Source organism: Microcaecilia unicolor, chromosome 6, assembly GCF_901765095.1.
Source record: "Microcaecilia unicolor chromosome 6, aMicUni1.1, whole genome shotgun sequence".
Classification (NCBI taxonomy): Eukaryota; Metazoa; Chordata; class Amphibia; order Gymnophiona; family Siphonopidae; genus Microcaecilia; species Microcaecilia unicolor.
Window position 1 is genome coordinate 318,453,227 of NC_044036.1, and position 11,681 is coordinate 318,464,907.

The window sequence follows — 11,681 nt, forward strand, 5'->3', positions numbered from 1 at the left end:
TCTGACGTGCAGGACGTCAGACTCACAGAAACAGAAGCCTGCGCAGCCTTGTACATGGAATGTTGCTAGTGGAATAGCAACATTCCATGTAGAATCTCCAATAGTATCTATTTTATTTTTGTTACATTTGTACCCCGCACTTTCCCACTCATGGCAGGCTCAATGCGGCTTACATGGGGCAACGGAGGGTTAAGTGACTTGCCCAGAGTCACAAGGAGCTGCCTGTGCCTGAAGTGGGAGTCGAACCCACTAGCAACATTCCATGTAGAAGTCGGCCCTTGCAGATCACCAATGTGGCCACGCAGGCTTCTGCTTCTGTGAGTCTGACATCCTGCACATACGTGCAGGACGTCAGATTCACAGAAGCAGAAGCCTGCGCAGCCTTCTACATGGAATGTTGCTAGTGGAATAGCAACATTCCATGTAGAATCTCCAATAGTAGCAACATTCCATGTAGAATCTCCAATAGTATCTATTTTCTTTTTGTTACATTTGTACCCTGCGCTTTCCCACTCATGGAAGGCTCAATGCGGCTTACATGGGGCAATGAAGGGTTAAGTGACTTGCCCAGAGTCACAAGGAGCTGCCTGTGCCTGAAGTGGGAATTGGAACTCAGTTCCTCAGGACCAAAGTCCACCACCCTAACCACTAGGCCACTCCTCCACTGAAATAGGGCAAAAATGGAAAAAAAGACAAATACTGGCTGTGTTCTAAAGTATGTATAAAACTCTCATTTAAGGGACTGGTGGATGTAACAATTTCTCATCAAACTTTTCCAGTATGCAACAAGTTTTTCACTAAAGACAATTTAATAAAACCTGAGAGAGTGAGGAGGCTTAGTCGGGAACAACATACTCTCTCCTTAACTTAGTGAAGACCACGAGAGGAATCATTAAGGTACATGTCTGTGTCCTCATTAGTATAACAAACTGGAATTAAAAAAATGTCTGGGGTGCCTGAGACAGTGTCAGGAAGTGACAATGGCTTTTCTAAGTGGTTACCCCGAGCTTCTCTAGCGCACTGCTTGGCGTCTTCAGTTTCTCCATATGGCACATAAGAGCAAATAACAGAAAAGGGAAACAGCAGAAGTCAGTCACAGCTGGTGTGTAGGGTAGGCTTGCGATTTTGGTTGTAGAGAGTACACCACATGCAGGAGATCTTAGAAAGTGTCCGAGGCTGCTACAGCTACAATATTGCTTTGTGGTATGTACCGGAAATATATTTTATTTATTCGCCAAACTTAAGTCCTACTTTAATCAAAGTACCTGGCTGAATATTTTACTGCAGTTTCAGTTCAAGTTTGAGGAAACACCATGAGAACCTTCCTGGGGATAACAGAGAAGCCATGGCATTTTAAGTCCGGTACAAGAATGGAGAATGCACAGTGGTTAGTATTCATTTGCTTGTATTGTTTTTCCCCTTTGTGGCATTGATGTCTGCTTTCGTTTTTTGTATGCGGGAGAAGATCTCCTTGAACAAGGCTTTGTACTCTGGTTGGCTCTGCTCCAGCCTCTTGTCCACAGCCTCTACCTGTTTGCTGAGGCTCTTCTCTATCGTCTTTCGCTCTTCCAGCTCATGGCCTTCCACCCGAAAGTCCCTAAAGGAGCTGTCACGAGAGATGGGACGGGACGTCTGGACGCCAGCGTGACGCACGCTCTCTTCATGTCGCCTGCACTTGTTGAGAAGCTCCTCGTATTTCTCTAAGAGAGCGTGATACTGCTCATCCACCTCCCTCAGAATCGACATCCCCCGCTTGCGCACATTATTGGCATGTAGCGTGTAGTTGCCTTCATGCCGGCTCACGGCATCTTTAGTCACAATGGCATTGAGTGCGGTGTCGCTGCAGCTTTTTCGGACAGGGTGATTTAGGGAGGTTTCTATGGCTGGGTCCTGATGTTTCCTTCCGTCTTCCTCGGAGAGATCAATGTAGTCCGATTCTGGGGTATTATTTAACGGTTCCAGAAGTGCCTCGGACAGGTTTTCCTCCCTGCTGAGAAGATATTTCTTGACCTGCTTCATCTGCTGAAGCTCCAGCAGCTCTGCCTCCAGCTCCTTGATGCGCAGTTTGCAGTTCTCCGTTTCACAGACCCGCTGTTCGAGTTCAGAATACTCTTGAATGACAGATGCGTACTCTCGTTCCACCCTCTCTTTCCGCTGCTTTTCTTGAACAACCTGTGACCTCAGAGAGCTCACCAAGGTTTGCAGACGCTCATTCTCCTGCTCCATGCTCTTCTGCGTGATCTCCATAGAAGAGCTGTGAACCTGGAATGCATCCTCGTACCTGCGAAATAGAAGAACTGCAATGAGCTGCAACGCTTCCAAAGAACTCCGCATAATTCCTAGTTTTGTTCTAATAGAAAAGGACATTTTGAAGATGTGAATAAAGGGCATCAGAAACACGCTATTTGACAATAGCAGCGTTGCTTCAAGAAATACCTTGAGGTGCGGTAGGGTGTAAGAGGGGGAAGGTGAACATTTGAGACAGGCCTGCATAGATTTTCACCCTCTGAGTATGAATTTGTTTTTCTGCAGTCAAGTCTATGACTGTGGAAATTATTTTGGAATGTAAAAAGCTGACCTGCATGCATAAAAGTTGCTCTACGCGTTTACGTGGAAAATTTAGAATGTAGCCACATTTACTTACATGACCATACACAGGATGAAGAAGGCATGATGAGGGCATGATCTCTCTGATCCTTCAAAATATACATGTATTCTGTATTTCAGAATACCAATACATGTATATTTTAGAACATTTCCCAGTCAGCATTTAACCTGATTGGAGTCATGTGCATAGGAGCCGGCTCTGTGGGTGCTTGAGCACCCCTAATATTGAGAAAATGTCTTGTATATGTCTAGGGAGGAGTTATTTCCCCAATAATTTTGAAACGTTGGCTCCCATGGTCATGTACAACTATGCTTTAGCTTCTCTTTTGAGTCTGGTCATGGGAGATCTTGAGGGGGGATTTAGTACTTACCTTTCGGGGTTAAAACCCACCCCACGATTGCAAAAGTTTGACTTTCAGAGTTTGTTTCCTTCATTGGCTCCCAGAGTACATGCAGGTTTGGAAAATCTGCCCTTTACAGGGGCAATTCTATAATGGTGGCACCAAGAGCATGTGCAAATGACCAGAATTCTGACATAGGCATGTATGTTTACTACTACTACAAATCATTTCTATGTTTACATAAGTAGAGAGGTGTGGTAGCCTTGTTAGTCCACTCTTAAAGGTTATCAATAGAAATCAAACAAAATAAAACATGGAAAATAAAATAAGATGATACCTTTTTTATTGGACATAACTTAATACATTTCTTGATTAGCTTTCCGATCTGACGAAGAAGGGCAACCTTCGAAAGCTAATCAAGAAATGTATTAAGTTATGTTCAATAAAAAAGGTGGTATCTTATTTTCTTTTCCATGTTTTATTTTGTTTGATTTCTATTGATATGTTTACATAACAAACAAGGAAGGCTACTATACTTCAGTGAACCTCTGTACTTTCCAGTGCCAGTAAACCTCAGTAGCAATGCACTGGGCTTAATACTTTCACTGGTTTCTGACCACCACCGCCCTGTATTGTTTGCTATGTGTGTTCATAGTGGCCAAAAAGAAACACCAGAAATTCACTGCCGGTCGCCGGATACGGCGCAGCAATGAATTTCTGGGTTCGCCACCGACTGCGGGAGTTAGCCAGACCTGCCTCCAGTAGTCTGAATATTGGCTCCTATGTTGGTAATTTTCTATACGTTGCCTAAAGTTAGGTACTGGGATGATGCATTAAGTGCAAATTCTATAATGCATTTTAGAATACTAGCATAACTCCACAGTAGCGCACCTAATTTTAGCTCAAAGGCTGGTGTAAATGCTCACACCTAGGTGCATAACTGCTAGTATTCTATAACCTGAGCATGTAAGTTAGGTACGCCCCACAATGAATATTCATCAGAGAGATGAGATCTGCATGCACTGCTTCCACTACATGCAAATCTAACTCATGAATATTCATTGTGGATATCCTGAAAACCTGACTGTCTGGGGTGACTCCAGGATCAGGTTTGGGAACCACTACTCTATGCAAAATTGGGCTTCAAGCTTTGAAAAAAAAAAACAAAACCCTCTTTAAATGTGCATGGTGCTATAGCACAACAGAGGTGGGTTCTGAAACGATTCAGCTGAAATCCCAAAGAAGCAGGAACAACAATAACAATAACATAGCTACAAATCTTATTACAAGAGCATTACAACAGATGACATTGGGCCCATTTTTGCCTAACAGCTATTAACATATTACTAAGAAGATCTCAAAATATGAGAAAATTCAATTTTGTTAACAGTTTTTGTGTTCCTAGAGTAATAAAGACAAATCTTGGCTTTAGAGGAATGCAAGAACTTATTTTTTTTAAACCCTGAGTAAGTGGATTTCATGTAAGTGCACGGGCCATTTTTGTTGTTATCTGCGTCGTGTACAGAGGAACTGCTGCCTGTGTCTGTAATCTATTCTTGCAGCAGCCAACAGCTGGCTTCCCAGCTCTTCTGCATCCTTCATTTCTTTGCTGTCTACCTGGGGCTAGAGCACAGCTCTTTGAGGCAGGGAAAAGTGTGGATTGTTCTTCGGCGTTCACGTTTCTCCCGGCGGATACGCAGTTGCTCCAGGCTCCGCATCTCATCCACCTGGTTCTGCAGACTTTCTACCTGATTTTGCAGACCCTCGACAGTTCCCATCAGGCTGCCAGCAAGAACAGAGAAAGCATAGACAATGATGAGCAAGTCAGACTTTATACCAAATAACCTGATTTACCTTTCGGCTTGTTATGCTCTTAAATGTCACACTTATAGCTTAAGGAGGAATTTTTATAGGTACGGTTAAAAATTACTTATAGATTCACTTAGAACATACATAACTGGGTTATATTAAGAGATACAGCCATTTAACATTTAGGGTGTCTTTTACTCAGTGCATTTTTTCTAGCAAAAAAAGGTGCTGGTACTCAAATGCCTGGCCACTCTTCAGGGCTAGGGTGATCACTGAGGAACCCACCCCACAATAGCCAATTCCCCTGCAACCAGTCAAAGTGACAAGGCAGAATTGGTATGTAGAGCCTGAACTCTTTCATTAGGGGCCCATGGGTCAATTTTAGCAGACAATGGAAAAGGTGCCGGTACTCAGTACCCCCAAGTACCCCCTCAAAAAAGCCCCGCTTTTACTAAAGATTTGTGCAAGTTTATCTGCAGCAGGACCCGTAGGAATAAAATGGGTCCTGTGGTAGATAGCATGAGGTCTTCATTAGTAAGGTCCTCCTAAATGTTCTGGAAGCCAGGTAGGAAACAATCTGAGGTTCGAAGTCTATATGCTTATGATATGTGGGGACTGCTCCATAGCCAAGCCCCAGGAGAGGGAGGAGAGGTGGGGGCACATATTTCAGCTCATCAGCACCACCCAGTGGTATGTTTAAAGGTGCCACTTGTGCTGGGGCCTGAAGCCCAACTCCCTCCTAAAGCAAACATTGACTGTAGGACTACTGCTGTGAAGACTGGACTATAAGGGATGGAACATGTGGAATTTTAAAATGAGAGGAAAAACCTAGAAAGCTACAACTGAAATTCCATGGTATCCCCTCTTCAGACCTCCAGTGTAATAAGTAACAGTGAGACAAAATAGAAGCTCAGGTACCTGGAAGCTACCTACTACTACTACTACTTAACATTTCTAAAGCGCTACTAGGGTTACGCAGCACTGTACAGTTTAACAAAGAAGGACAGTCCCTGCTCAAAGGAGCTTACAATCTAAAGGACGAAATGTAAAGTTGGGGCAGTCTAGATATCCTGAATGGAGGTATAATGGTTATGTGCCGAAGGCGACATTGAAGAGGTGGGCTTTGAGTAAGGATTTGAAGATGGGCAGCGAGGGGGCTTGGTGTATGGGCTCAGGGAGTTTATTCCACGCATAGGGTGAGGCGAGGCAGAAAGGGCGGAGTCTGGAGTTGGCGGTGGTGGAGAAGGGTACTGAGAGGAGGGATTTGTCCTGTGAGCGGAGGTTACGGGTAGGAGCATAAGGGGAGATGAGGGTAGAGAGGTAGTGAGGGGCTGCAGATCGAGTGTATTTATAGGTAAGTAGGAGAAGCTTGAACTGTATGCGGTACCTGATCGGAAGCCAGTGAAGTGACTTGAGGAGAGGGGTGATATGGGCATATCGGTCCTGACGGAAGATAAGACGTGCCGCAGAGTTTTGAACGGTTTGTTTCTAGAGGGATTTGGATGGATGATGAAATTATCTATCGGTATTTTACTGTGTTTTTGTTCTAGTTCTTTAGGCGTAAAAAAAAAAAATAGGGGCCACTATTCAAAACCTGCCAAGGCATATTAGAGACTTTTCAGACAATCACTGTGAAGTATCATATTAGACATTAATATGCAAATCTCAATCAAGCAAGTGGAAAGAGCTGAGTAGTGATTATAAAAAATAGCTTACAATATTCTTTCAACCTATACCGCTTTATTTAAATTGCAACCAGGATGCACTTTTTTTTTTAATGTATAAACGGCTTTGAAAACAGTGACATATTTTCTTTGCTTATGAGGAACGATGGGTGAGATTGGACTTGAAGCCAAACGGCTGCAATAGTCAGCTTCTGTGAACTAGGACAATTGCAGATTATCTCTTACATTACAGGATTCAAGGAAGAAGACAGGTGTTTTTATTTCTGGGGATAATATTCCTTTCTCCTCGGGGAATGAGAAGCCAGGGAAGTATCACATGGCCATTATTCATGGGGTGGACAGGTTGGTTGAAAGAGAACTGCCAAAATCCCATTGCGTATGCTTTGATGCCCTGGTGTTAGTTGGAAGAGTTCCTTTAAGATGAGCATTTTCTCAGTAAATTCTCAGTGCTGGCTCCATCACTCAGGTTGTCTGGGGATGCTGTGGTTTCACAAAGAACTGTAGCTGCATTTTCAAGGCTAGAGCAGTGGACTGACATTACAATGGGAGGAGCTGAAAAGTGTGTGTGTGAAGGGGGTGGTGGGGAATAGAAGCTTACAATCCTGCATTTGCACTAGGAACCAATTCTGATTAAGTATGATGCCCGAAGCAGGAGGAGGTTGTGGGAGGAAAATAATTGGTGGCTAAAAAAAACTCCTCCCCCAATCCTGGGATTCCTTTGGAAAGAGAATATTTGCTGATGACTGAAAGAGAATGTTCTGCTCTATATCATATGAGTAAAAGTGGGAACTTTATAGAGACAATACTTTTACCAGTCATTTCCAGCACATTGACATTTGCCTTTTGTTGTTTCTTGATGTTTTGGTATCAGTTGTACTGTAGTACTTACCTCATTTTGCCGTTGTTTTTTTTTCTTCACATTCTATACCTGGCTGATTCCTTTAATAATATTTGTACATGCCTGCTTCAGTTCTAGTCATCTTTGTTAATTGTCCTTCATGCCTCTGCCTCATTCCTCACAGCTTGGGAAAATCTAAGCTGTATATGTTACCATTGTATCTTCTGCTGGGATGTCTTGCTTTCCAGCACAAGCTTCTGATTGTTAAGTTCCAGGTCCCGGGCTGTCATATCCAGCTGCTCGTAGACTTTGGCATGCTGCTCGTTCATCTGTCGTAACATCTCCAGCTGCTTAGTCAGGTACTGCAAGAGACAAGAAGCCGGGTGTGAGCTGCTGGGGTGCTTCAGTTCAACTTGCCTTTATTCTGACTCTCCCAGAGCTCTTCTCTTTACGTAAGATAGCACAGAAAGAATACTCTGAAACCTCCCTGTAATTCAGAACTACCTTCTTCCTATGCTGCAACTTAGGAAGTACTTCTAAAGTGGCAAGTTAGTGGGTCAGGCAGGACATAATGGGGGAGAGAAAAAGGGAGAGATTGGTAGCCTGCTGGTTATTTATCTGCAGGTGATTAATTCACCTACAGAAATGTGTGGGTAAAATATCCAGCCGGTGGCGGTGAACACATTTTTTTTTAGCCACCCCCAGCTTTATGCCCCAGTATTCAATGCCAGGCCATGTCCGGGCATTGGCATTAAGTATTTGGGTATATGAGGCTAGCTGGAATTTATCCAGTTAAGGCCAATATTCAGCGCTTAACCAGATAAGTGAAACTGGACACAGACAGGACTGTGTTTTATGCAGTCTGACTTGTCTGGTTACCTTATGCGGTCAAGTGCTGAATATCAGCACTTAATCGCATAAGTGATGACTCCTCCCCCAGACCACCCAGTACATATAGTCGGTTTCGGCTTAGGTGGTTAGATGGGATATTCAGCAGTGCTATCCAGTTGAGTGTAGCATAGTAACATAGTAAATGACGGCAGATAAAGACCTGAACGGTCTGTCCAGTCTGCCCAACAGTCACATTCGTTATCAATTCAAGATTAAATCAACAATGAAGTGAGATTATATACTTGATCGCAGTGTTTCTGGGACATAGACCGTAGAAGTCCATCAGGCTCTGTCCTTATGTTCCAACTACTGGAGTTGCTGTCAAAACAAACTCCAGCCTATCTGAATCTGTTGTGTCATTTGCGGGACACAGACTGTAAAAGTCTGCCCGGCACTGTCCTCGCATTCCAAATTACTGCAGTTTCCGTCAAAGCCCTCTCCGGCCCATCCTAAACCGGACTGCTATATGCGGGACATAGACCGTACAACTCAGCCCAGCACCGGCCTTAGTTTTTACAGCTAGAGTTGCCATCTAAGCACCACTTGACATGCAAACACATGTGCAACCCTTTAAGTTTTGATTTTTTTTATACCATTCGTTTTCTAATTAGAGATCCTCTGTGCTCATCCCACACCTTTTTGAATTCTGCTACCGTTCTTTTCTCCAACGCCTGCCTCGGGAGGGCATTCCAGGCATCAACCACCCTCTTCATGAAAAATAATTTTCTTTATTACTCCTAAGTCTACCACCCTGCAACCGCCATTCATGTCCTCTAGTTTTACCATTTTCTCTTCTCTGGAAAATATTTGTTTCTATATTAATACCTTTCAAGTGCTGCTGAATATTCCCAGATAGCCCTGGCTCTCCTGCCCGGTTAAATTGCTTTCAATATTGACTCCATAGTGTTTATCTAAAGAAAAATCACAGTAGTTTGCTTTCCTCATCTAAGTATGAGATCATTTGTGATTAGTATGATAATGTGCAACTTTCAAACTATACATTAAGTAGAGGAGTGTGGTAGCCGTGTTAGTCCACTCTGTCAGACTGTCATAGTAATGCTTGAATGTTTTCACTTATATACACTGTCAGCTAGCACATTTGCTTATTTCCGATCTGAGGAAGAAGGGCAACCTTCGAAAGCTAATCAAGAAATGTATTAAGTTATGTCCAATAGAAAAGGTATCATCTTATTTTCTTTTCCATGTTTTATTTTGTTTGATTTCTATAGATTCTACATGGAATGTTGCTATTCCACTAGCAACATTCCATGTAGAAGTCGGCCCTTGTAGATCACCAATGTGGCCGCGCAGGCTTCTGCTTCTGTGAGTCTGACGTCCTGCACGTACGTGCAGGACGTCAGACTCACAGAAACAGAAGCCTGCGCAGCCTTCTACATGGAATGTTGCTAGTGGAATAGCAACATTCCATGTAGAATCTCCAATAGTAGCAACATTCCATGTAGAATCTCCAATGGTATTTATTTTACTGTCATAGTAATGCTTGAATGTTTTCACTTATATACACTGTCAGCTAGCACATTTGCTTATTTCCGATCTGACGAAGAAGGGCAACCTTCGAAAGCTAATCAAGAAATGTATTAAGTTATGTCCAATAAAAAAGGTATCATCTTATTTTCTTTTCCATGTTTTAATTTGTTTGATTTCTATTGATAAACTATACATTTAAATCCTGCATCATCAGATATATCTTCTATGGGCAAAGAATAGTAAAAAGTTTAATGGCATTTGATATACTGCCCTTAAATTACTCTTCAGAGTGGTTTGCATATTATAAATAACTAGTAAAAAATGCCTGTTTCTGTGAGAAGTGAAACGGGCGCTAGCAAGGTTTTGCTGCCCAGCGACCCTCTTGTCCCCTGGCCCCCCCCTGCAGCGACCCATGGCCAGCGACCCTGCTCTCCCCCTATCCCCCTCCAGCCACCCTGCTCCCCCCCTGGCCCCCCTGCGGCCACCCATGTCGTATGACCGTCCTCTCCTCCTGCCCCCTTGCAGCCACCCATGTCCTGCAACCCTCCTATCCCCCTGCCCCCTTGCAGGCACCTATGTGTAGCGGCAAGGCTCCTCTCCCCCTGCCCCGTTGCAGCCACCTATGTGCAGCGGTGACCCTGCTCTCGCCCTGCCCCCCCCCAACAGACACCCATGTCTAGCGACCCTGCTGTCTCACCTGCCCCTCCATCCACTGCGGTGTTGTTTTTTGAGCGTCATTTACTGGATCTAGTGCTTTCTGTGTTTGCTGCCATGTGGCTAATACTTGACTATATACACTTTATTCAAAAACAAAATCCACAATACAAGAGCACGAGAGATATGCAAAACTTAAACAGTCCCATGTTGACTTTCACCAATCTGTTCCCTTTACCTCAATCTCCTGCATCTGCTCCTCGTTGGTCGTATACATCTGCTGCAGGGACTCCTCCAGCTCCTTATTCCGCTCAAGAAGGGTTTTTCCTAGTTCAGCTGCCAAATGCAGATCTGCAAAACACGTTTTAAAAAGTCGTAGACATATACGTTTCTAGAATGTAATTTTATACATTTTTTTGCACATAAAAGCACTGTTTTACACAAGCATAAGGGCCTTTATCAAATTACCCCAAGTGGTACCTGTATAAAAGTATTCTCCATGCCAAGACGACATGTATGTTTATGCAACCCACTCATGGGCATGTTCTCAGGTGGAATATAGGCAAACTCACAATTTATATGTGTAATTTATAAAAATACATGTGTATAAGTGTATTTATTTACATGCTAATATTTACAACTTTTCAAGTAGGCTTAAATACCCGTGGCTTCAATTTAGCCATGATTACTGTCTGCTTACCTCTGTTATTGTATAAAAACCCACGTGTGACCATTTGTCTTTGTAGCTAAGTTAAACATTGATGCTTTTTCCAACTCCAAACCTGTTATAAAAATTACTTCCCACATGTAACACCAAGGAAGGTGCATTTCCTACTCTTGTGATTTACACTCTCATTTTTCCGCTCCTGCACAACCATGACTGACCCTTTCCTCACCGCACAACCCTCCCTTAGATAGTGATAGCATTTGAGTGTCTCAGAGGGGGGAATAACAGGCAATAAGAAGAAGATGATAATATCCCTGAACAAGTTGTTGGAGAGACCCCACTTGGAATGTTGTGTTCAGTTTTGGAGGCTGTATCTTTCCGAAGACACAAAAAAAAAAAAAAAGCTTGAAGCCATTCAGAGGAAAGCAATCAAAATGATATTGAGTCTGCGTCAGAAAATATGACAAGAGGGCCGGTCTTAGGCATGGGTGGTCGCACAGGGCCCCACGCTCCTAGGGACCCCGCATCTCTGGTGCATCTGTGGTCCTGTCTCGGAATACCGCCTTGCTCTGTACCCTAATGTGCATCCACATTTCAGTAGAGAGCATCAGGCAGCGGCAGTGATTGTCATATCCTGCCAGCTGCCGAGCCCAGAGCCTCCTTGCTGCTGTGTCCCGCCCACTTTTGATGTCACTTCCTGC

The 11,681-nt window shown here is 43.6% G+C and overlaps 1 protein-coding gene across 1 annotated transcript; it reads right to left on the minus strand.

Moving 5' to 3' along the window:
• Positions 1-622: 622 nt before the first annotated feature.
• On the minus strand, positions 623-11,191 carry LOC115472561 (cerebellar degeneration-related protein 2-like). The gene is made up of 5 exons (XM_030206858.1): positions 11,149-11,191; positions 10,552-10,664; positions 7,494-7,642; positions 4,566-4,730; positions 623-2,281 (listed from the first exon to the last, which is right to left on the minus strand). Exons 1-5 carry the CDS (start codon positions 11,189-11,191, stop codon positions 1,396-1,398), a joined length of 1,356 nt encoding a protein of 451 aa, XP_030062718.1. The 3' UTR covers positions 623-1,395.
• Positions 11,192-11,681: the final 490 nt, after the last annotated feature.

Bases quoted from the DNA above. Each gene is read 5' to 3' on its own strand.
- LOC115472561 (XM_030206858.1), bottom strand. From the start codon at position 11,191: ATGGTTGTGCAGGAGCGGAAAAATGAGAGTGTAAATCACAAGA. The intron at 10,665-11,148 runs GTAGGAAATGCA...CGTGTTTTGCAG, and splicing joins TGAGAGTGTAAATCACAAGA to ATCTGCATTTGGCAGCTGAA. The intron at 7,643-10,551 runs GTAAAGGGAACA...TGTCTCTTGCAG, and splicing joins AGCAGATGCAGGAGATTGAG to TACCTGACTAAGCAGCTGGA.